This window comes from Macaca thibetana, chromosome 2 (genome assembly GCF_024542745.1).
Source record: "Macaca thibetana thibetana isolate TM-01 chromosome 2, ASM2454274v1, whole genome shotgun sequence".
NCBI lineage: Eukaryota > Metazoa > Chordata > Mammalia > Primates > Cercopithecidae > Macaca > Macaca thibetana.
In genome coordinates this window covers 166,989,881-167,013,314 of record NC_065579.1, presented here as the reverse complement: position 1 = coordinate 167,013,314, position 23,434 = coordinate 166,989,881, and the positions used below count along the sequence as shown (strand labels likewise).

General features: G+C 38.7%; 1 protein-coding gene and 1 long non-coding RNA gene across 3 annotated transcripts in view; one reads left to right on the top strand and one right to left on the bottom strand.

Annotated features, from left to right (window-relative positions):
* The window catches only part of LOC126949283 (uncharacterized), a 128,838-nt gene that overhangs the window by 74,444 nt on the left and 30,960 nt on the right, over positions 1-23,434 (bottom strand). The window contains exons 2-3 of one of the 2 annotated variants that reach the window (XR_007723653.1): positions 14,428-14,682; positions 13,092-13,215 (exon numbers count right to left, since the gene is read on the bottom strand). This is a non-coding gene — a long non-coding RNA (uncharacterized LOC126949283). Of the gene's footprint in view, positions 1-12,984; positions 13,216-14,427; positions 14,738-23,434 lie in introns of those variants that run through there. The other variant, XR_007723654.1, reaches the window with a different exon arrangement.
* CCDC54 (coiled-coil domain containing 54) lies at positions 9,852-11,145 on the top strand. Its single transcript, XM_050782001.1, has one exon. The coding sequence runs from the start codon at positions 10,098-10,100 to the stop codon at positions 11,082-11,084; it is 987 nt and encodes a 328-aa protein (XP_050637958.1). The 5' UTR covers positions 9,852-10,097; the 3' UTR covers positions 11,085-11,145.

Below are 23,434 nucleotides of genomic sequence, written 5' to 3'. Positions count from 1 at the left end.
TAACAGTTAGTAGGGAATAAAACATAAAATGACATAGTTCTGCTGTGGGTAAGCTCAAGGTTTTATGAAGGAAAAACTTCACTGTCACTTGCATTATATATGTAAAATACACAGATAATATGTATAAATATACAAATTCTATATCTAAAGAGGAAAAAAAATGCCCAGTGGTAACACAGCATTAAATGAATTAATAGCTAAGGGTTTTATTTACATCTCAGAATAATGGAAAGCCACAAGCTGATTCACTGCACCACAGTGATGACTCAGCAGGTTGGTAGGAAGAGGAAGGAGCAGGTGAAGCAGGTTCTGCGTTTGATAACAACAGCCCCGCTTTTTAAATGCTTCTGAAAGAGGAGAGGGAAAAAGTCAAAATTAACAATAACTTTGTTGTCCCACAAAGCCTCTCCTTCTTCCCTATCCACTCTAGGAAATTAGGAAAGCGCACGCTGGAGGAGTCCATTGAAAATGTCGGCTCTTCCACTGCTGTGGGCAGTTTAGGTCTAGCGGTTAACTTCTCAGATTTGGAATCTTCACTTACCAAGTTCCATTTCTAAATGCCATTAGAATTTCATGATAAAATACTGGATATAACATTTCTGTTATTACTTAGTTACTTAGCAATAAAATCAAGACATTTAATGTTGCAAATCTGACCCTAAACAACTCTTAAAAACATTTGCTATGCTCCCAACTGACCGCAAAAATATCTAGCCCAGCCTCCAACATTCGTCTCAGTCACTTTGTATCAGAGGCGCACACAGAATTCCCTCCCTGAGTTTATGTCATTTCTCTTGGTTCAAATTCCTGGCTAGAAATGGAGTACAAAACACTATATATTTATTGACAGCCTGGTGGCTCGTAGCTTGCACCAAGCTAGTTTGTTTAGAAGAACAAACTAAATAGGGTCCTTGACTTCATGGCGTGTACAGCGCAAAAGACCTTTCTGACTTTCACCTGTCCAGACCTCAGCTGTTCTCAAGGATTTCATTCCCAAGCCAATACATTCCATTGGGATCTCCCTCCTTTGTTCCTCAGATAATCAACTGCCTGCATTCTCAGCACTTCACATATTCTAAGTTCTTGAATTAAACCACCTAAAGACTCCAGCTCCTTCAAATCAAAAACACTCATAAAGGGATCCTGAAGCTGGAATAATGTTTGATCCTCCTTCTCTTATTGTCAGGATTTTAACCTGGGTTATATCTTACAGTGTCCATAAAGGACTTTGAGGATTGGGGTGGGAGAGGTCTGTGTATCTATCCCCTGATGAACTTATGTGCAAATTTGTGTGTGTATGGTAATATTCTGTATTAGTCCATTCTTGCACTGCTATAAAGAAATGCCTGAGGCTGTGTAATTTAAAAAGAAAAGAGGTTTAGTTGACTCACTGTGCCACAGGCTGTACAGGTAACATGGCTGGGGAGACCTCAGGAAACTTTCAATCATGGCTGAGGGCAAAGGGGAAGCGGGCACGTCTTACATGGCAGGAGCAGAAGAAAGAAAGAGAGGGGAGAGGAGAGGTGCTACACACATTTAAACAACCAGATCTTGTGACAAATCACTATCTCAAGGACAAGGGGAAAATCCAGCTCCATGATCCAATCAGCTCCCAGTTCCCACCATGTCCCACCTCCAACATTGAGGATTACAACGCGACATGAGATTTCGGTGGAGACACAAATTCAAACCATATCAGTGCTGTTTTCTGAAAAAGCACACAAAGCTTTCATCGGATTCTCAAAGGAATGCTGGAACCCAGATCTTCTTCTTTACTAAAGTTTAAGCTATTATATCACTTTCTCAATCATTTGAATGAGCCTGGATATCCATTTGACTTCAGCTCTACTTTCTAACAACAAAGAACGTGATTTCCAGCAATATGTTCTTATTTTTTGATGTCATTTATAAATGTAAATGTAAAGTTCAATGGAAGTTACAACAGAAATTTTGCCTATCTTAATACGTAAATTGCCTAAGGGCTCAGACCAGCTTCGTTTCATCTTATACTACATGGTGGAGGAGAAACTTAGGCACTTAAATAGAATAAGTGGTAATTAAGTCTCACAAGTTACAGTGAGAATTGTAGCCATTAGTGCCAAACACTGAAGCTGAAAATTATTGAAATATGTATTTAATAGAACTGTCTTGTCGCTCTACTTTTTTTTTGAGACAAAGTTTTGTTCTGTTGCCCAGGATGGACTGCAGTGGTATAATATCAGCTCACTGCACCCTCTGCCTCCCAGGTTCAAGCTATTCTTGTGCCCCAGCCTCCCGAATAGCTGGGATTACAGGCACGTGCCACCACGCCCAGCAAATTTTTAGATTTTTAGTAGAGACAGGGTCTCACATGTTGGCCAGGCTGATCTTGAACTCCTGACCTTAAGGGATCCGCCTGTCTTGTCCTCCCAATCATTCTACTTTTTTGTTATTGTATACTTACATTACTTTAAGACTACAAGAAAGAGATTCAAATTTCCAGAAAGAGATATACCCACCTCCCAGCAACAAATAAAATTCTCAATCTTACGGTTAAACACCTTTTATATTCAAGTTGGCTTTTGGCGGAATAGAAACAGCTGCAGCAGCAGTACACATTTCTAGTTGGGGAGCCTTCAATAAATATTTAAAACAATGAATAAATATTTTCTCCTCAGATTATCATAGTTATAGTTATAAAAACCTAGGTAGAGAAAGAAGAAAAAAAAAACCCACTTCATTTTATAATTGCCTTTTGGGCATTTTCTATTTTGTGTGTAATCGTAGTGCACAAGCAGAAGGAATACATCTGGCAAGTTAAATAAGATCTTTGTAATCTAAACCCATGCAGGAAAAAGGATGCCTGTAGCTTTAAACACAGAAAGGAAATGATTCCAAAATCAAACTGCTGAAGAAAAAACACTGCCAAAACAGTGCATAATAAGAAGTTTACAGTTCTTAAATAAGAGGGATAATGTAAAATTTAAAATTAGGTATAATAAACATTTTCATGTTAATTCTGTGACCCCCCCTTCAATGTCAACATATGGCAATACTGCTGTTCTCATTGTATACATGGAATGAAATGGAAAAATAATACACCCAAGATAGAGAGGGCACTAACAACAGAAAACAAAATACAGTCAAGGGATGAATACACATTTACTTCACAGAGATATGGCTGCAAATTCCCTTGGAAACATAAAATGCCATCATAATACATGTCTCTCAAGGTGGGCACTATTAGGAAAAGCCAGTGCAATGTTTCATTTTATTACCTTTAAAATGTTGGAATAGGAAAGAAGATGGCTCCTTGGATTTTGTACTCCAAAGCACTACAAAGCATCAGGACAACTAAAAAGCCAAAGGGGAAAACAGAATTTTTCTTAAAATTAAGGCTATACTAACATAGTAACATACCCAGAGATGACACCACGGCAAACTACACAGTATTAATAACTAGAAATGGGAAGACTAACATTCTCCAATTTTTACACTTTATGATTTCTGAATTTGTTCAAACTTAAATTCCCATTTCCAATGTGGTCACTATTTATTCTCTAGCTTTTAATTTTTGGTTTCCTAAATGAAGAATACAATTCAGGAATAAGACAGTAAGTTGACACTGTGCTGCTCCCATCACATAATGGTTTCCCAAAAAGATCTGCTAAATGATATAAATTCAGTGAAACAAAGGTGTTTGAATAGACTAACTCACTGAATTTATTCACCAGTTCCATTAAAGGAAAGAGGTGAACGGCTAAGCGAAAACAAATCTATTTCAGTTTCCCTTCCTTTTTCCAGACATTTATTTTTATGACTGCATCAATTGTGCACATCAAGACTTATAAAGCACTGTAAGAAGAGTGTCAATCATAAGCTAAAGGGAGCAGAGGTTTCAAGGTAGTATTTGAGAAGGGAAACCAAGAGGTGAAGTTGAGAATTACCGAAACTAGGCAACCTCATATAATAAATTACCAGGGAGAGCCAAGCGTAACAGAAAGAACTGGAGGAAGATGACAGGGAAGAGATATCACATAAAATACTAATGTGCCCCTAGGGTTATGGAACTAAATGGTGAAGGGTATGTTTAGATAAGCTAGAGAAAGTTCATTGTAAATTTGGAGTTCACAGTTTAAGATGACAGAAATAAAGAGATAAGTGCCTGAGCATCTAAATTGATGACAAATGCATTCTCAGGCAATCCTACAGAGGTACGGAGAATACACTGATACCCTGTGGTTCTCTAGAGGCCTGAAAGACTTAATATGTTGCACAGGGGGTTCATATGCTATGTGCTTTAGTCACCTCTAGGACCAGAGCCATCAACACCACCCCTGTCACCATCATTACTGAGCTCGCTCTCTCCATTCCACAGCTGTTTCCAGGTATGGAATTACCTCCATCTCTCTCAATTTACTGCCACTTAACTGCTTCAAGTCTGTGGGGAGCAATTATTAAATCCTATCCCAAAATTGCTAATGATCTCCCAGGAACTGAGAAAAGTTATTCCCATTCTGAGTCAAACAGCGTGTCTCCTTGATACATAGAAATGGAAATAGGCCCATAGAAATAGGCTCAAGAGAGACCCAATCAATATCTTGACAATCATCCACAGGTGCATTCATTCATGCTTTTATTCAGTGAATAAAGATTTATTGAGCACTAACTATATGTTAGGCTTTGGGACATTGAGGATATGGAGTTAAAAAGCGAGTCTCCGGTGGTGCACACCTGCAGTCCCAGCTACTTGGGAGACTGGGGCAGAGGATCGCTTGAGCCCAGGAATTTGAGTCCAGGCAGGGCAACACACTGAGACCCATCTCTAAAAACAACAACAACAACAAAAAACCCAAGTCTATCCTCTCAAGGAATTCGGAATCTAGAGGGGAGATAGGCTCTCCAAGAATAGCAATACAATATGGGAATCATTGCTAGGTGGAGACCCAGATCTGTTGGAAGCACTGGGAAGCCTATAAGGAGAATCAGAAACGGCAGGACAAGTGTAGTAGATGAATGAATGACTCCTAAAGGATGGGTAGAAATTTGCCTTGGCGATAAATAGATGAAATTTTTCCAGAAAGACCACACAATTTTAGTTATAGTGAAAAAGTACATTATCATTGCCAAATATTATTTAAAAGTTATTCCATCATTTCTTCAAAGGTGTTCACCTCATTCTTTTGGCTTGTGATCTCACAGGATTTTAAAGTATCATTATGAACATTTATTGGAACCGCATAGTGGATGCAGCCCTTTCCCTTACCCCATGTGTCACTCTCACCAGATGGCCTTATCAATGTCCCTGGGCTCCATCGCTTCCTTCAGCCTCAGACCTTGCCTACATTATGAACACTATGACTTTCCCCTGTTTCCCTGTCCTGGTCCGGTGCAACAGCTCTGATTTCAAGTCCACTGTCTTCTATTTCTCATGGCCAAAAAGAAAGAAGAGTTGAAGACGGCTTTCCCTTTGGGCCCTCGTAACTACTTAGCACGTGTAACAGGAGACTGAATTTGCACATTCTTATCCCCTTGAGTCAGCCCACCCTGATCAAATTGGAAAGACTTTCCTGGTTCCTGTTTCCTCAGTCTTTTATCCCACCCTACACATGACAGGTGATAGTCAGGTGGGAGGGTCCAGATTCTTGTGAACTTGGCCCCTAAACTTTGTGGGGGAAGTTAAAGACTCTCAATAAGTTTTTGTGGTCCCGACCCCTAAGGGAACATGAGTAATAGCAGATTACCACAGGCGTAACACAAACGTTATACATAATGCTCAGTTGCTAGCAGGATAGCTGTAACTATCCCACTCTCTCCTACTCAAAAAAAAAAAAAAAAACATGTTTTAAAAAGACAGAGTGACTTTTATAGACATCATTTATATAGATAATCTAAACTCTGCCATAATTAATATATAGTTAGTGTACTCAAACACACGGCATTTAAAATATTGAATAATATTATGTATTATTAGAGCCATCTATCCAGTGGTTATTTTACTCCAGTCTGCCTGACGCCAGAGCTGGTGGGAAACCCTGTGCTAGGAGATAACGGGTTGATGTGTCGGCCTTGCTTGCTGCATTTTGGTTGTCTCTATTCAAAATGCTTTCCCTGCATGGTACATTGAGCAGCGAGGACCACATGCTTTGTGTCTTGGTCATATTGAAAGAGGGAGAAAGGCACAATGAGAGATTGAGAGAGCAGGCAGAGCTAAAGCTGAAAACGCTTAACCATCTCCTTTCATCGGGAAGAAGCGAAGTGAGAGACAGGTGGTAGGAAATGAGGAGGAAAGGCCTTGTAACTATTCGGCATCTTAATTCTCAAAACCAATCACTGAACTAGGTGCTGTTATTATCCCATTTTACAGGCTTGTGGGAGGTTAGAAACCTGCCTAAGAGCACAGTTAGTCACGGGACAGCCTTGAACCTTTCTGGCTCCAAATATCATTCCTGTGAAAGCCGGCCTCCTGGAGAACAGGTAGACTCAGGAAGTCTCCCACGCGGCTTCAGTCCACTGTGCTATTTTATTCCTAAATGCCTCCATACCCCTGGCAGGAACCCGAAGAGCGGAAGTCAGTTTATTTCCCGTTATTCATTCACTTTCTGATTGCTCTCATAACTTCGCCCAAATCAACAGGCTTACCTCCTCCCGGTACAACTTTCCACCACCTGGCAAACCCCAGGTAGGCCAGGGCTCCCTTTATTGACATTACGAAGGAAGTAGTTAGAAACCCAGACAGGTTTATGTTTGTATCAGCCTATTAGATTTATTTGTTTTCTAAAAATAGTAAGCATACATTAGTATTTTAAGTTGAAAACTTTACTGTTTTTAATTCCAATCATTGTATTACTATGTCTACCACAGTAAGGAAAGTATAGCCTCCAAATACTCACTTTTACCTATACATTAGAGCTTGTTGAACTTCTAAAGTCTTCACAAATTTTTGTATCAAATGCTTTTGGTAAATAAAATAACCAATGAAAGCTTTAATTTTCTCATAATGCTAAACAAACAAAATTTTAATAAAATAAGTCTCCTATAAATATATAGTATGATTTTAAAAATAAAATGTCCATCTTTTTCTGAGTTGTACTAAATATATATTTTAATCATGATTATGAGGCAGTAGAGGTAAAACACATGGACTCTGGAGCCAGAATTTAAGCATTTGAAATCTGACTCTGCCCATTTTTAAGCTCTATTACCTTAGCAAAGTTACTTGACTTCTCTGAACATAGTTATGTAATCTAATATTTAGAATAGTATCTGGTATGCACCCAACAAGTCTTAGCTGTTATTAACCTGGAGGGAGTAATTACGACAAGCAGTCCCTCTAATTTAACTGGGAATTCTTGGAAAGTGAGAATACGTAATACACAAATTGCCTCCAAATGTAATGAAATTTTAATAATACTAAATCTAACAATTAATGAATATGACATAGTACATTTCAGAGATGTTTCATTAAACATTTATTGTTTCAATCTTGCAGCTTTCAGTATTCTGAGCCATTTTGTTTGTTTGTTTTCTTCTTCTGGTCTTAAGTATTTTCATTGGCCCTTAAAAACTGTATAGGCCCTAAGCACTGTCTCTGTAGAACTCGATGGATAAAATGGCCTTAGCCAGAGTAAATGGGACGGCTGTGAACTCTAACCTTTCCCAGCCCACAATGCCATTCCTGTGATAGTCTGCCTCTTGGAGAACATTTTCCTCAGCAAGTGTTTGGAAAGGTTTCTAGACATTTTCGAAAGGTTACTAAACAGCATTTGAAAGATAGGAGAGTAAAGCAAAATCCCAGATATTATTGATGAGCCAAAATTTTAAAACTACTGCTGGCTAAGCTCAGTGTTTGTACCAAATCCTGGGCTGACACTGATCCTCCAATTCGGCACAAATAGAAGAAACAGTGATTTGGTAGAAGGTTGGAACTGGCACGGATCCAAGAGGGAATGTCCTTTTGATTAGAATAGGACTGCTCCTTGAGAGACATGTGAGTATCATGTCATTTTGATTCCAGAATGTTCAGTCTAATGTGTTTAGAGAATAAAATTAAGTTTTTACCTCAGTATATAAAATGGGCCAAATATTATTTAATATTTCAAAGGGCTTGAATTTTAAGTACTGTTATGTAGAAAAACCTATAAGAAGAAACATGATAAATGGCTGATGTTATTTTTAAATTCTAAGGCAGTGGCTCTCAAAGTGTGGCATGCTTTGTGTCATGAGGCCACTCTGTATGTGTGACCATGAGGGCAACAATATTTCAAAATAATCCTAGGACACCGTTTGTCTTTTCCACTGTGCTTACGTTTGCCTGTTGAAAATTACATTGCAAAAGCAATGGTGGGTAAAACTGTTGATACCTCAGCATGAACCACAGCAGGGGTACCACACTGACTAACAGTGGCTCAATCAGAAAAGGAAAAAAAAAATACAAGAAAAACCAGTTTCACTCAAGAATGTCCTCAATGAAGCAGTAAGACTTTTTAATCTTATTAGATCTCAACCCTTCAGTACATCTTTTTTCTATTATGTATGATATAATGGGAAGTAAGCATAAGTGTTCTGCAGCTTACCAAAGTATACTGGTTTTCATGAGAAAAAGTACATAAGTATCTGAGTTGCAAATGTATGCTTTTTTCATGGAACACTATCTTTTCTTGAAAAAACAACTGATAACAAACTACAGTGTTCACAGTTGGGCATTTGGCAAGCATTTTTGCAAAAAATGGATGGAGGGAATCTGTCACTTCAAGGAAAACAATAAATCAGCTTAATACAGTTCAAGATTTTCAAGCTAAAATTAGAATTTTGAAAATTTGCATTTGCCACCATGAGCTTGGCCTCTTCTCAATACTCAAAGACTTTTCTGGTGAGATTGGTGGACATATTAATGAATATGATATTTTGATACTATATAATACAATGAGTCAACATTTGGAAGACCTACATAATTCAGTGAACCATTGTTTGTCAAATGACCAATACATGATATTATGCATCTATTCAAAATAAAAAAATAGACCAGTGACTATTAATATAACAAAGTATGAAAGTTCATTGATTTGGCCTAAAATGACACATTACAGCTAACTTCTAAAAAAATATCATTTGTCAAATTTTCATAAAGTAGCAAAGAATAATATCCTCAATTATCTTAAAAGGCTATGAAAATACTCTCCCCTTTCCATTTATGTATCTCCATGAGGCTATTTTTTCTTCATATGCTTCAATCAAAACAATATGTCACAACAGATATAATGCAGAAGCAGATACGAGAATCTAGTTATCTTCTATTAATTCAGGTATTTAAAACATTTGCAGATATGCAAAACAATGCCACTCTTCTCGTATTTTTTAGAAAACCAAATTATGTTTTATAAAAAATATATCATTTATGTTAACATGTAATGGGTTTTTTAATTTAAATTAATAAGTAAATATCTAAGACTTTCTTAATTTTAATATCTACTATAAAATGTAGGTAGATATAACCCAAATAAATAAAATCTGTGTGATCCTCAATAATTTTTCATTTTTATTTATTTTTATTTTTTTGAGATGGAGTCTCACACTGTCACCCAGACTAGAGTGCAGTAGTACTATCATGGCACACTATAGCCTCCACCCCCTCATGCACAAGTGATCCTCCCACCTCAGCCTCCCAAGTAGCTGAGACTACAGGCATGCACCACCATGGCTGGCTAATTTTTTAATGTTTTGTAGCAACGGGTGTTTTCTATGTTGCTAAGGCTGCTCAACAATTTTTATGATTGAAAAAGAGCCCTATGACCAAACTTTTGAGAACTGCTGTAGTTAAATGTGTTTTTTTTAAGTCAGCAGTCATTGTGACATCAGCAGCAAGTCAATGATTACCATATGAAGGATTCCATGCAGTTGAGTATTATTTCACAGAGCTCTCCAGTTGGGCTGCTCTATAAGAAGCTAATCACCTAAGAGATTCTACTGCTGTGGCTGATGATTTCCACAGAGTGTTCTATGATGTTATCAGGAAAGGCATCCAACAAATAGTAAGAGAAAGACCATTTCATTCATACATTATTTCTTCCTGTGATTCTATGTTTTCCAACACCTTGCCTCTTGTTTCACCATGAAAGATGTACACACTTCACACCAAAAGGGTAAAAGCTGCTGCTAGGGAAATGTGGACTTCAAATGTCTCCAAGGTCAGACAGTCTTTTAAAAATGTTTACCACAAATGTAAGATTCGGCACCAAGATTCAACTAGATATCCAACTGTGACATCTGATGATTGTAATCAAGATGATGTTAGTTATGACGGAAAAATGAATCTTACAGTAGTGCTCCAAGATGTTAAAACTGCTCAAGTTGAACTTTTCAGCCAAATGACTGACATTGTCCATGCGATACCAAAAGTCCATGAAAAGACTGACTTGTACCAAAAACAGATGGAGGTCCTGGAAACCAGAATGAATGTTAATGAAGACAAACAATGCACAACAACTAAAGATATCCTCTCTATGAAAGAAGACATCAAGGCCTTAAAGAAGAAGGTGACAGAACTGGAAAAGCAGAATTCCTACTCCAGGATACATTGTCTAGAGATTCCGGAGGGAGAAAGGGGTGAAGAAATCACAGAACTGCTTTACAAACTCATACAACCAGCAACTCTGAAGAACACAGTGGCCTCTACAGACAGGGAAATGTCTTCAGCAGAACCAGAGAAAGTGCCCAGTTATCCAAAGTCCACTGACCATCTTGAGAAAATAACAATTTCTCCCCAAATTAAAACTCTGAAGAAACGTAACCATCAAAATGCATCAAGGAACTTTAAAACAGCAAAGCCAAATATTTACATTTACCCAGACTTCAGTACATGGATCAAGCTAACTTTTGTTCATGGAGGAAAATGGACATTTTTCCTCAGTGCTACCAAGTTAGAAGAATTCATCCAGTGGCTTCTTTCTAGGCCAACCATTCTCCCTGAAGAACCCCAGGTCATAACCCAGAGATATTGTCCATTCACTGGGCTTATTTTGAGCTTGACCACAATCTGTCTCTCCATGTTCAACAATATTTACGGCTTTATTCGTTCCTTAAAAGAAGAGGTAACTCGACTATAGAGTTATGTTCTGTTTTGCTTGGTACAAAATAAATGTAACCTGGAGGCTCCAAGCATTTACACATTGGTGTGGTGGCTGTGAATTCTTCGGTAGTTTGCTCACTCTGGGCCCACTATCTGCAGAATTTCTCTGTCTACAGTAAGTTAAGGCACATGATCTAATTGAACTGTTGTAATTTGTTTTCTGTCAATGTTCTTGTTTTCTCAAAGGCAATTCATGAGGACTCATCCTGGGTCCATTTTCATAGATAATTGGAAACAAAGAATGAAAGAGTCAAGGGCAATGTGAAGTATGTTTGATGTTCTCCAAGTCAGTTTTGTATACACTTTGTCCTCATGGCCTTTGTGGATAAGATTTGTGATACCAGAAACATACGCTACTGACAAGACTTCATTTTGTTATTGATTATTGAAATGGAGTCTCACTCTGTCACCCAGCTGGAGTGTAGTGGCACAATCTCGGCTCACTGCAACCTCCGCCTCCCGCGTTCAAGTGATTCTCCTACCTCAGCCTCCCGAGTAGTTGGAATTACAGGTGCCCGCCACCACACCCTGCTAATTTTTGTATTTTTAGTAGAGACAGGGTTTCACCATGTTGACCAGGCTGGTCTCAAACCCCTGACCGCAAGCGAGCCACCCACCTCGACCTCCCAAAGAGCTGGGATTACAGGCATTAGCCACCGAGCCCAGTCAGACTTTAGGTGGTATAGAGTGAAAAGGATACCCATTGTCAAGGCTACTAAAGTTAGCATTATAAAAGTGAAAGGGATTGAAAGGCCAAGTTATTGCAAGGAACGTATTAAAAAAATTGGCTTTTTCTTTCAACTTCAGCTTCTTCTCTATCAAACAATTAGATAAGAGGAGAAAGACAATATGATACTGGGTAATTTTTACATTTTCATGAAAGGAGAAAAATACCATGTCCTGTAGGTTTGATATAAGGGAAAAGGGAAAATCTAAGAAGGGGTTTGTGAACTAAGTTAAATTTCACCACTATAATACCGTAAACTCTTATATGACAAGGTTTTTGTTTGTTTGTTTGTTTGTTTAAAGCATATAGCCAAGAAGAGCTTCATTTTTAGATAGAACAGGTGGTTGTCATTGTAATTTCTGAATATCATGCAGAATAACTGTAAAACAATGTTTCTTGCACCACTTAACCCAGTGAATGAAATCTACCTTCCTTTGTGGTCATGTTTTAACCACAAATATTCCTGGCAAATGTACTACTACTAATTATTTGCAGTCAATACTTTGAAAGGGGGGTTTCGGTAGCTAGCTAAGAACAAATGAAAGAGGACAAAGGACCTAAAGGTGGGTATAGCGAAAATTAAGACACAATTTTGTCTGATGCTAATCTGGGAGTAATTACATACCACAATTTTTTTCATTGACAAATATATTCTATTTGATCCTTCTTTACAAATTTATAGATATGTACGTAATAACTTTTAGAATATGTCAATATGCAGGGAATCAACGTAAATGCCCATCAATTACAGATTAGATAAAGAAAATATGGTACATATACACCATGGAATACTATAGACAGCCATTAAAAAAAAGGATGAGATCATGTCTTTTTCAGGAACATGGTGGAGCTGAAGGCCATTATCCTTAGCAAACTAATGCAGGAACAGAAAACCAACTACCACATGTTCTCACAAGTGGAAGCTAAAAGATGGGAGATCATGGACACAAAGAAGGGAACAACTGACACTGGTGCCTACTTGAAAGTGGAGGTTGGGAGGAGGGAGAGAAGCAGAAAAAAATAACTATTGAGTACTAGGTTTAGTACCTGGGTACTAATGACTTGAGTTTACCTGGAAAACAAACCTGTGCATGTACCCCAAAACTAAAATAAAAGTTAAAAAATAAAATATGTCAATATGCAACATACCTAATAAAAGCAAAGGTATTTATTAAATGTTTGTTTAAAAATGAGATAACTGTGCTTACAATGTATTGTTCTGTTAAAAGCACGAGCGATCTCTATGTATTTATTTACCATCAGAAATGTCCGTAAGGAACAGTCAGCACTCTACTTCAGTATATTAGGTGTGATGCTCACATTAGGACAATATCTAGGGAAGGCAGGCCATGACACAGGCAAATGACATCACAAATAGCTTCTAGAAGAGAAAAAAATGCCCTAGCTGGTAAAAGCCTGGGTCATCTGAGCCTCTGCATATTAGCACTGACTTTCACTTTTCCCCCTCACATGTCCGTTTGACAGCCCTTGATGTTTCTAGAGAGGCACATAGTTTACGAGAAGAGCACATGCTTGAGGATCAGATGACCAAAGTACTCAACCTAACTCCTAAATTTTACTCGTACAAATTCTATTATTTAATTTCAATGAGGTTTGTTCCATCAGCTGTAAAAACGTAATCATTATATGAACTGAGTAAATATTTTTTTCAGTGTTCACTAACAATCAGGGATCATGGAGGATACAAGAAAAGGTAGACATTCCCTGTCCTGTAAATGTAGAACATTAAATGGCATAAATAAAAAATGTACACAAAGAACTCTGAGGCATGAAAAATGGGAATGGGCAGCAAATAGCAATACTGAAAGTACTGCTGGTATGAGAGAAGAAAGAAGCTTGATGAGTCTTGTGGTAAGGAAGTAAGGTGAGGAAGAGGTGGAGAGGGCAATGCAGCTGGCAGAGGGAAAAACAGGAGCAGAGGGCGGGGGCTAGTAGGGAACATGGGATGTGAAAGCCATCGAGCATTAGATAACATGAAGTACAGATGGGCTATTATTTCAACCCTTTTATGGATCTAATTTTTCTCTTCAGAGATTCCCACCATCTTCATTTCAACCTGTTTTCTTCACCTACATAAGAATGTTAGAGGGGAGACAGTGACTCTGCATGATTTTCTCAAGGTCTCACACTTTCCCTAGAGAGGATTCTGTTGGTCCTGTTAATGAATTGAGTTCCCTGTGAGCAAAGTTTGCTTTTGAGTCAATTATTTATTGTCACCTAGACAAGATCTCACATGACTTGTTAAAATTATAAATTATCTCATAACTCAGCATGTGAGCAAATAACTTTTCCCCAGTCCTGGCTTTCAAGTTCACCTGCCTCTCACCAGCCCACCTCCATCCCTCCTGGCTTGGAGAAGTGGCGTTTCTCTAACCCACATTCCTTCACCAGTGCCTTGCAGAGTCTTCATCAATTATACCCGCTTTCCCCTCCATCTTAATCACCACCTATCAGTTCTTCGTACTCCGCTTACAAAAATACTCACCTGGTTCCCTTATTCTTGTGTTACCCTCGTCTCCTGCCAATTTCCCATCATCTTTTTGAATGAGAGGCCCACCCTCCCTGTCCCCACCTTGCCTCTCCTCTTCTCTCCATGGCTCATAGGAGCATGTCTTCCAGAACAATGCTTTCTCATCTAGTTCTCTTCCCATCACTCTGGCAGAGCCTTCTCAGTTTTCTTAGATGATTCCTCTGCCACTAATCATTCTGTTAAAATATAGATACTTCACTTTCATGACTACCAAATCAAAGAATTCCTAATCTAGCCTCTCCCAGGACATCCTGAGTTTTGGTTCCAAATAACTGTTTATCTTCTCTACTTGTGTGTCTACAAAAAAAAAAGTATATAAATATAATTAGATTAATGTCTATAATGTATATCAGTCAAACATGAAAGTCATTGTGCATTCACCAAAACATCTCAAATGATTGTTTTTGCTATAAAACACATCTACCGGGGAGGAAACACTCGGTGGTGAAACGAGCAAAGACATTCAAAGAAGAACAGATTTTAGAACGTCTATTTACTAAACATTTATATTATGTATCAGGCACTATGCTAGTTGGGTGTACAATCATGACCCTCATAACGATGTGATTTTGGCAAATTCCTTAAACCTTGTATTCAGTTTTCTGAACTCCGAACTGAGAACAATTTATGTCATGAGACTTTTGTGTTAATTAAATGAAATCATGTGTATAATCTGCCAAGAATCATGCCTGATTTCGTAGGTGCTTAACATATGGTGGTCATTTCCTTCCCTCCATAGGCTAAATGTTAATGGAGGGTGTAAAGATGAACAGGACATGGGCCCTGCCTCAAGCAGCTCCCATTCAGGACCCTGCCTCCTTTCATCAGCCATAAAGGACTCCAGACAAATAGGGAACAAAGTGACAGGCTAAATACAAATGCTTCAAACCAAATCTTGACTCCCTCATCCAAAGACAGTGTGATAAGAATAAGATGGGGTGTGAAGCTCTCCTCCTGGTCTGGGCACTCAACCAATATTCCATCATCTACAACAGTCGTTCGCCAACCTTTAATTCCACGCTGTATAAATAAGCAACAAAGAAAAGGATCTGGAGGGAAGGGAGGTTGAGTTAGGATAAATAATTTAGTTCAGTGTGTAATACTTGCTTGCATAAACACAGAGACTAACAGCATTCTGTTCATTCAAAAACAATATTCACCAACATTTATTGAAATTTGACTCTATACCAGGAAATAACTGAGCTAGGTGTGAACAAATAGAGATGCAAAGACATCAGTCCTGTCCTGAAAAAACATACTTTCAAATGGTGTTATTTCCAGTTGCCAATTATTTTGGTCTGTTGCTTAGATTTGGATTGGAAAACTACACACTTCATTTAAAACTTAATTTAGCTTTTTTGTGGGACACAAATCAAGTCCCATTTAGAAAAAGATATCGCTTTCCTAAAAGTAGTGTTTTAAGATTAATTCAAGACAGAAAAATATAGTTTTTTTCTAAATGCTTCTACACACCTTCAAAATGTGGACTGTCACCAACATATCAGTGGATTATGCTGTGAAACTTTATTTGTAAATCCTTTAAAACTCAGAATGCATACTACAAAGAAATAGTATTAGAGTTGGATTTTTTGATCAACCTGTAAAAGCTGACTGAACTACAATGTAGCTGAGATAATGGCATTAATAAAACTATAAAGCCAAGTTTTTGTATATTCCCATGCCAAAGTGTATTCAGGAAAAAAACTGCAATAGTGGTAGCCCTGACAGCTGGACCAGCACCCCCATGCTCCATATTCTCTCTTCTATCTGATAGTGGAGTGAGAATTTCATAGATTGACGGCCCTAGTGGAGGACACCATGGAGAACAGGGAACAAAGAACAGCAACCAAGTGGGGGCCAAAACAGGTGCTCCAGGGATGGGAAGCCAAGGTGGAAATTCTTGGGTGAGGAAAGAGACAAAGGCTCCATGTGGCTGCTGAGAACCTAGTCCAGGGAATAAGGACTGAAGTGGGGCCAACGTCATCTTCTACAGTGATGAGGGACTGAAGACTGCATACAAGGGAGACAATTGAAGCATGTAAAGCATAATTTTTGGCACATAGTCAGGCTCAGTAAATGGTGATAACGATACTGGAGATGATGAAACAGAGGCAAAAACTGTGGGGTTTGCTCCTTCATTTGTTTTTTGGAATACAACCTATTTAGAGGCTAATTTTATTTGTCAGGGATATGAAACTCCAATGGCAGTGGCAGATGGAGTTACTGGAGCAGGGTGATGGTTGCGCAGATGGGACATGTAGGTAAAGGAATGTTGCCCTAGTGGGGCTCTTGGGACAAAAATAGGATATGTGAGCCTGTTCTCTCATCTTTCTCCTTTTCCATGCCATTCTTTTCACCTAAAGCTTGAGATGCAAGGATGTGGAGTTTGGGGAGACACATCCCAGATAGAGGCAGAGGTGGAGTGGGGGAAGAACAAGAAGAAGAAAAACACTTCAATAGGATTAAGAAACAACTAATGTTCTAGTGCAGCCCTACAGACAACAAGGCCACTCCTCCCACGCAGAGCAAAGGTACTACACCATGCACTCTGAAAATGCTAAAAAAGGCAAAAAAAGGCAGTGCTTCCTTAGGTAATTTAATGACATGACCATCCTTTTTTTTTTTTTTTTTTTTTTTACCCTTAGTTACATTTTAGCCCTAAGGAATCTGCACAAGCTTCCAGGAATGGTTCTCAACAGGACTCTTCCAATTTTTGCTTTAGTCAAAGATCCCATCAATTTTTTTCCCACCTATTTTTAGATTCTACCTTTCTCTCCCACTCTCATCTGCTGTCATAGGAAAAGAATGCATGAAAATGTGGCCGGGTGATCATCTGATTCTGAAGATTTATTCCTAATGTCAGTCGCTTCAGAAAGGGTGTTCTCATCGGCCAATATCCTGATGGAAGGTGTGACATGTATTTCAGATATCAGAAAATCTAAATTTGGATACTGCTGTCATTTTTAGTGACCCTCAGTTGACTTATATTTACCAAATATATAAAGATAATAATTGCTTGATGTACAAGCTGTAATTGGATCACAGCCATCAGTGAAATGATTATTTGTTGTTATAGCAATATTAATGAAATTATGCCTATGGCAGCCTAATTAGAGGAGCACCATCACGACCCAGCTGGCATTTTCAATATGTTATCTAAGAGGTATGATCAGAAGACAAATCAGAGCTGACTTAATGAAGTTTCTGATCAGAGGCTGCTCTGCAGACAATGAGTTATTGAAGGAGACAAAGAGGAACTCGTGACTGGCAAATTTATGCAGGCTGTTATAGAACAACAAAACACAAGAGATTTTGCTAGATTCGATCTTGTTGAGAGTGGTAGCAATAGAAATGTTCTTCCTTCTCAACAGCAGGATCCCAAGTCACAAAAATTTAACTATGAAAATAAGCTTAAAGATTACTTAGTTCAGTGATATTCAAGTGGGGGTACCCCCAAGGGTCTTTTAAAAATCTCCCAGCAGATGTTTGCAGAGTAATCCCTCCCAATACCATGATACATCTATGGGTTGGGGGACATGACATTGTCTGTACCCCATTTAAGAATCATGACAACAGGACCAGCATAATGAAGGGACTAAGAACGAGCACCCAGATATTGGATAGGCCAGAATTCAGGAGGGCTGTTACTCACTAGGTGGGTGACCTTGCTGAGTTTCTTAAATCCTCTGAGTCAACTTTCTTATTTCTGAATTGGAGATCATAAAATATAATGTAAAATTATGTGCTATGGAAAAAAAATGAGGAAAAACACTTAGCTCAGCATCTGGCACATAGTAGATACTCAATTAATGTTCCATATAGTTCTACCACTACTACTACTAGGGCAGCTGCTGTCCAGTATGTTGAGGCAGAAAAAAGACTTGAGGACCAGAAAACTGGTCCAACTTACTGAGGAGGAACCTGAGATCCGGAGGCAGAAGTGACTTGCCTAAAGTTACCCAGTCTATAGGGGTGTGAACCAGATTCCAGGGCTACAGATGGTGGGTGTTGTGATTTTTAGACCTTACTGAATCGTTGGATTCTGACAGCTTAAGTAAAAATCAGTGAAAATAACCAGGGAAATGCAGTGGCCTAGCAGTCAAAGAAAAATTTAGCTGTGCTTCTCTCCCTCTGTGCAGTCTCCCTAATGTTTTATAAAGCATCAAAGTGCATTGATCGAGGACAAGAAATCTGCTATTACTGCAATCCAACCAAACCCCTTTCTTCAGATCATACAGGGCATGTTCCATTACCTTTGAAACTTTGACTTTTCTCACCCCATAATTTGCCAGGCTGGTCTTCTATTATTGAGCATTTGATCAGGGATGAGGTGTGAATATTATATGGCAATGTATGTACATACACATTCGTATGTAGATTTAGATATATGCATACACATATGTATATGTGGTATCAAATATGTGTGTATGATACACACACATCCCAGAGATTTATAATCTTTGATCGATTTTTTTAACCTATTTTCAGTGCTATTGTTCTAGTTACTATAGCTACAGGTGAAAAAAATAGTGATAATAAGCACCCACACACACATATTTGTAATAGAAGACTCAGATGGTCCCTGTAAATGTTAATGTACTTTTAGAAAGTTGAAGAGCTGTGAATAATATAGTTTATATGAGTCTTAAAGGACAATGATCACTTACTGTGAAGGCTGTCATTCAAGGGAACAGCAGAGTTTGACAGGAAACATGTATTAATACAATTAATGTAAAACCTAAAAACTAGAAAAGCACTCTCAGCCTGTCTTCCCTTCCTTTTTGCCATCTTCTTTAAAAAAAAAAACAGGATTATTTCTCTTTTCCTATCTCTTTTCCTGGGTTTTTGATAAGGTGTTACTATTTCCACCAGTGGACTTCTCCCTCTTTCTCTGTCTGTCTGTTTCTGTCTCTCCCTTCTTCCTCCTTCCACCTCAGTTTTTCTCAGGATGGTGCAGCAGCCCATGGGGTCACACATATAGTCACTTGCCAGCGAAGGTCACTTTCCCCCATTCGGTTTCAGTGTTTACCTTCCCTATTCTTCCTGATTCTACCTCCTGTTATCCCTGCTTCCTGCTCCAGCTTCCTCTTGTGGTTGCTTACAGCTACATCCGTTTCCCAAATCCCACTTCCTAGGTCCTGATTTCTGTGTCCAACTCAGGCTGGCAATCATGCTTCACCTTCTGACTGTCCTCTTGGTATTGCTGCTTCAATGTACCCATCTGATCCTAGACTGTATCTCCATTCTGACTCATTCTTCAGAGGATTCCCCCGAGACATTTCTCAAATACGCACTACTTCCTCCATTTTTTGGGTCACGCCTTTTTTTTTTTTTTTTTTTAACTTCAATTCTTACTTTTTTCCCATAGAACCAATGGTAATACAGAATAAAATTTCATTCGTAGAATGTGTTTTGTGTAATAAAGACAATGGAATGTTCCTTGGTCTGAATTTCAAAAGCAAGTGAATAGAACAAGTTATAATTTAGCTAGGGAAGTAACTTTAGCTATAATTGCTTTTACTTATTATTTTTCCTATAGCTTCTCAATTGCAAAAAAAAAAAAAAAAAAAGTTATCCACCCTGAGAAAATATATGCAAAAGGATTTTAATCCAATTTTCTTATCTTTATTTGCTCTTATATTCTGGTCCCTTTGTGGTTTCAAGCAAATTAATTTGTTTTCATTTCTAAGGAGAGATAGGGGTATTTTTGGTTGTTTTTCAATTCACTGAAAATGGGTTTTAGAATAAGCATGTTTTGAAGGAACACTGAGTCTGTCACCTGCAACAATGAAATGTAAGGAAGTCAAGAATAGCATAAACAAATAATTAGACAGAAATTTCAGATTTTTGGAAATTTCTGGATCTGAGACGAGATTGCTTGCCTAGCTCCCTAGGATCTGAGATCTGAGATTTCTGGATTTGAGATGAGATTGCTTGCCTAGTTTGTTTTAAACTCTTGGTTTAAAACAAAAACTTATTAGGTTTTGAACTTCCACAATTACAAAATCAATTTTAAGTATGTATAACTCTGAGAATACTACGTGACTAGGCAGTCTAAAGAAGACTGAAAAAATTATAAAGATTCAATTCACTCTGACTCATCTAAATGAGGCAAAGAACTAGGTAGTCTCAAACTCATTTCTCTTTCACTTTATTAAAACAAACTCATCTTACAGACAAATGGAATTTTTAATCAGGAGTGAAATTTCCCCAGCCAAGTATTCCGGTCCCTTATTAACTGCAAGTGCAGAATATTTTGAAGGACAAGAAAGACATGCACGGACATGATGCACTGGGCTACTCCGGATTCCCCGCCTCAGCTTGTTCTTCTGCAGTCCCTGCAGTGGGTCGGGGTCCCAGTTGGCAAAGCCCTGAAACGCATCTCCATCCCAAACTCCTCAATTCTATGTGTTTCTTTTAAACAGGCTTATTTCCAGGACATATATTAGGAAAGAACATGAAGAGGATATGTCCTCCTTCCCATCTGAAAATTAACCATTTTAATCTGCCAAATCAGCCCCAACTCCATGAAATAAATCCCAAATTAAGCAAGGAAGCAATAGTTTCCCACTACTATCATCTTGGATTTATCTCCCCATGTTCTTTTTAAAAAATTAATATTACTTTGGCCAGGCACAGTGGCTCACGGCTATAATCCCAGCACTTTGGGAGGCCAAGGCAGGCAGATCACCTGAGTTCAGGAATTCGAGACCAGCCTGACCAACATGGTGAAACCCCATCTCTATTAAACATACAAAAATTAGCCAGGCATGCTGGCACACACCTGTAATCCCAGCTACTCGGGAGGCTGAGGCAGGAGAATTGCTTGAACCTGGAAGGCAGCGGTTGCAGTAAGCTCAGATCACTCCACTGCATTCCAGGCTGGGCAATAGAGTGAGGTTCCATCTCAAAATAGATAAATAAATAAATAATATTATTTTAATTGACAAATCATAATTATATACAGCTGGGGTACAATATAGGGTTTTGATATATGTATATGTGTTAGGGTTCTCCAGAGGGACAGAACCAATAGAACATGTGTATATATAAAAGGGAATTAATTAGAGAGAATTGGCTCACACTGTTACAAGGTGAAGTCCCTTGATAGGCTGTGTGCAAGTTGGGCAAAGAGAGAAGCTGGTAGTGGCTCAGTCCAAGTCCAAAGGCCTCAAAATTGGGGAAGCTGAGAATGCAGTCTTCAGTCTGCAGCCCAAGGCCCGTGAGCCCCAAGGAAACCACTGGTGCAAGTCCCAGGGTCCAAAGGCTGAAGGATCTGAAGTCTGAGGTCCAAGGGTGAGAGGAGCAGAAGCAAGCATACCACACAGGAAGAAGAAACTCAGCAAACAAACTTATCCCACCTTCTCCTGCCTACTTTGTGGGTGCCCCCCCACACTGAAGATGGGTCTTCATCTCCTTGTTCACCGTCTCAAATGTCAGTCTCCTCTGGCAACACCCTCACAGACACTCAGAAACAATACTTTACCAGACATCCAGGCATTCCTCAATCCAATCAAGTTGACATCTAACACTAACCATCACAGTATACAATGTGGAATATTAAATTAAGCTAATTGACATATCCACCATCTCACCTGCTTATCATTTTGTTGCAGTAAGACATTTGAAATTTACTCTAAATTATTTTGAATCACATTTTCTCATGGTAGTTTTGTTTTTTATTTTTTGCAGAACTTCCATACTATTTTCCATAATGCCTGCCCTAATTTATCTTCCTACCCATAAGCTTCTCTTTTCTCCCCATCCTTGCCAACATTTATAGTTTGTCTTTTTGACAACAGCCATTTTAACAGGTATAAGGTGATATCTCATTTAATTTTGCATTTACCAGGTGGTTAGCAATGTTGAACACTTTTTCATACACCTGTTTGCCATCTGTATGTCTTCTTTTGTGAAATGCCTATTCAGGTCCTTTGCCAATTTGTTTATTCAGGTTATCTATTTTCTTGCTATTGAGTTGTTTGAGTTCTTCACATATTTTGGAAATTACCTTTTATCAGATGCTTGGTTTGCAAGTATTTTCTCTATTCCATAGGAATGGGAGATATCTTCACTCCATTGATTGTTTCCATTCTCACCATTTTCTTAGATGATTCATTTATTCATTAATTAATGTAACAATAATTGAGAATCTACTATATACCAGTCACCATGCTAAGTTCTTGGTAATATGTTGGTAAGTAATATAGATATGATTAGCTATCCCGAGCTTCCTAGAGAATGGGGTAGAAGCCTGCAGAGCTTTTGTCTCCCTGCAAATTCTTCTTTTTGCTTTTGCAGATGCCACCTGGTGTCTTCAACCTCTTTAGAGCTATTTTTATGGGGTTACTCTTGCCTCCTCTGCCTGGGCCCTGGCAATGGCTTGCCATTGACACTACCAAGCGGTTCAATGCTTTTCTCTCCTTGAGAACTACTGTCTCCCCCTGGGTATCCTGTGGCTCCTGTTGTTAAGTGACACTGTTGCTTGGGCTACCCAAAGCTATTTCCAACCCTCTTCTATCATGATGCCTCCAACCACAGGGGCTATAGAGTCAGATATATACTTTCTTAGCTTCCTTTTACCCTCCCAGCCCAGATGTAAGCAGAGATTCACCGGAGGGAATTCAGGGGAAGCTTGCCTCTTTGATTAAAAAGGGACACCTGCAACTGGTAAGCACTTCCAAGTTTCTTCTTCATGCCTCAAAAGCAGAAGTAACAGCTATAATTTCAGCACTTACTTGTGAGCATAAGGAGACAACAGAAGCACAAAGATGCTCACGTTGACCTCACTGAGCCACTGAAATGACACCAGCAACCTGTACTTCAGGACTTATTATGATGTGAGAAAAGAAACTCCTATTATTTAACTCCTATCATAAAACCCAATGTAGTTGGGTTTTTTGTTTCTTGCAGCCAAACACAATTCTTACCAATGTATAGCCATTGCCATGATCACAGCCAAAACTGCCTCTGCGTCGTAGGGGTTTAGCGAATCTTTCTATTTTTGTGCTGCCCAGAACATGGGTGAGAAACTGACCTCACAGTCTTA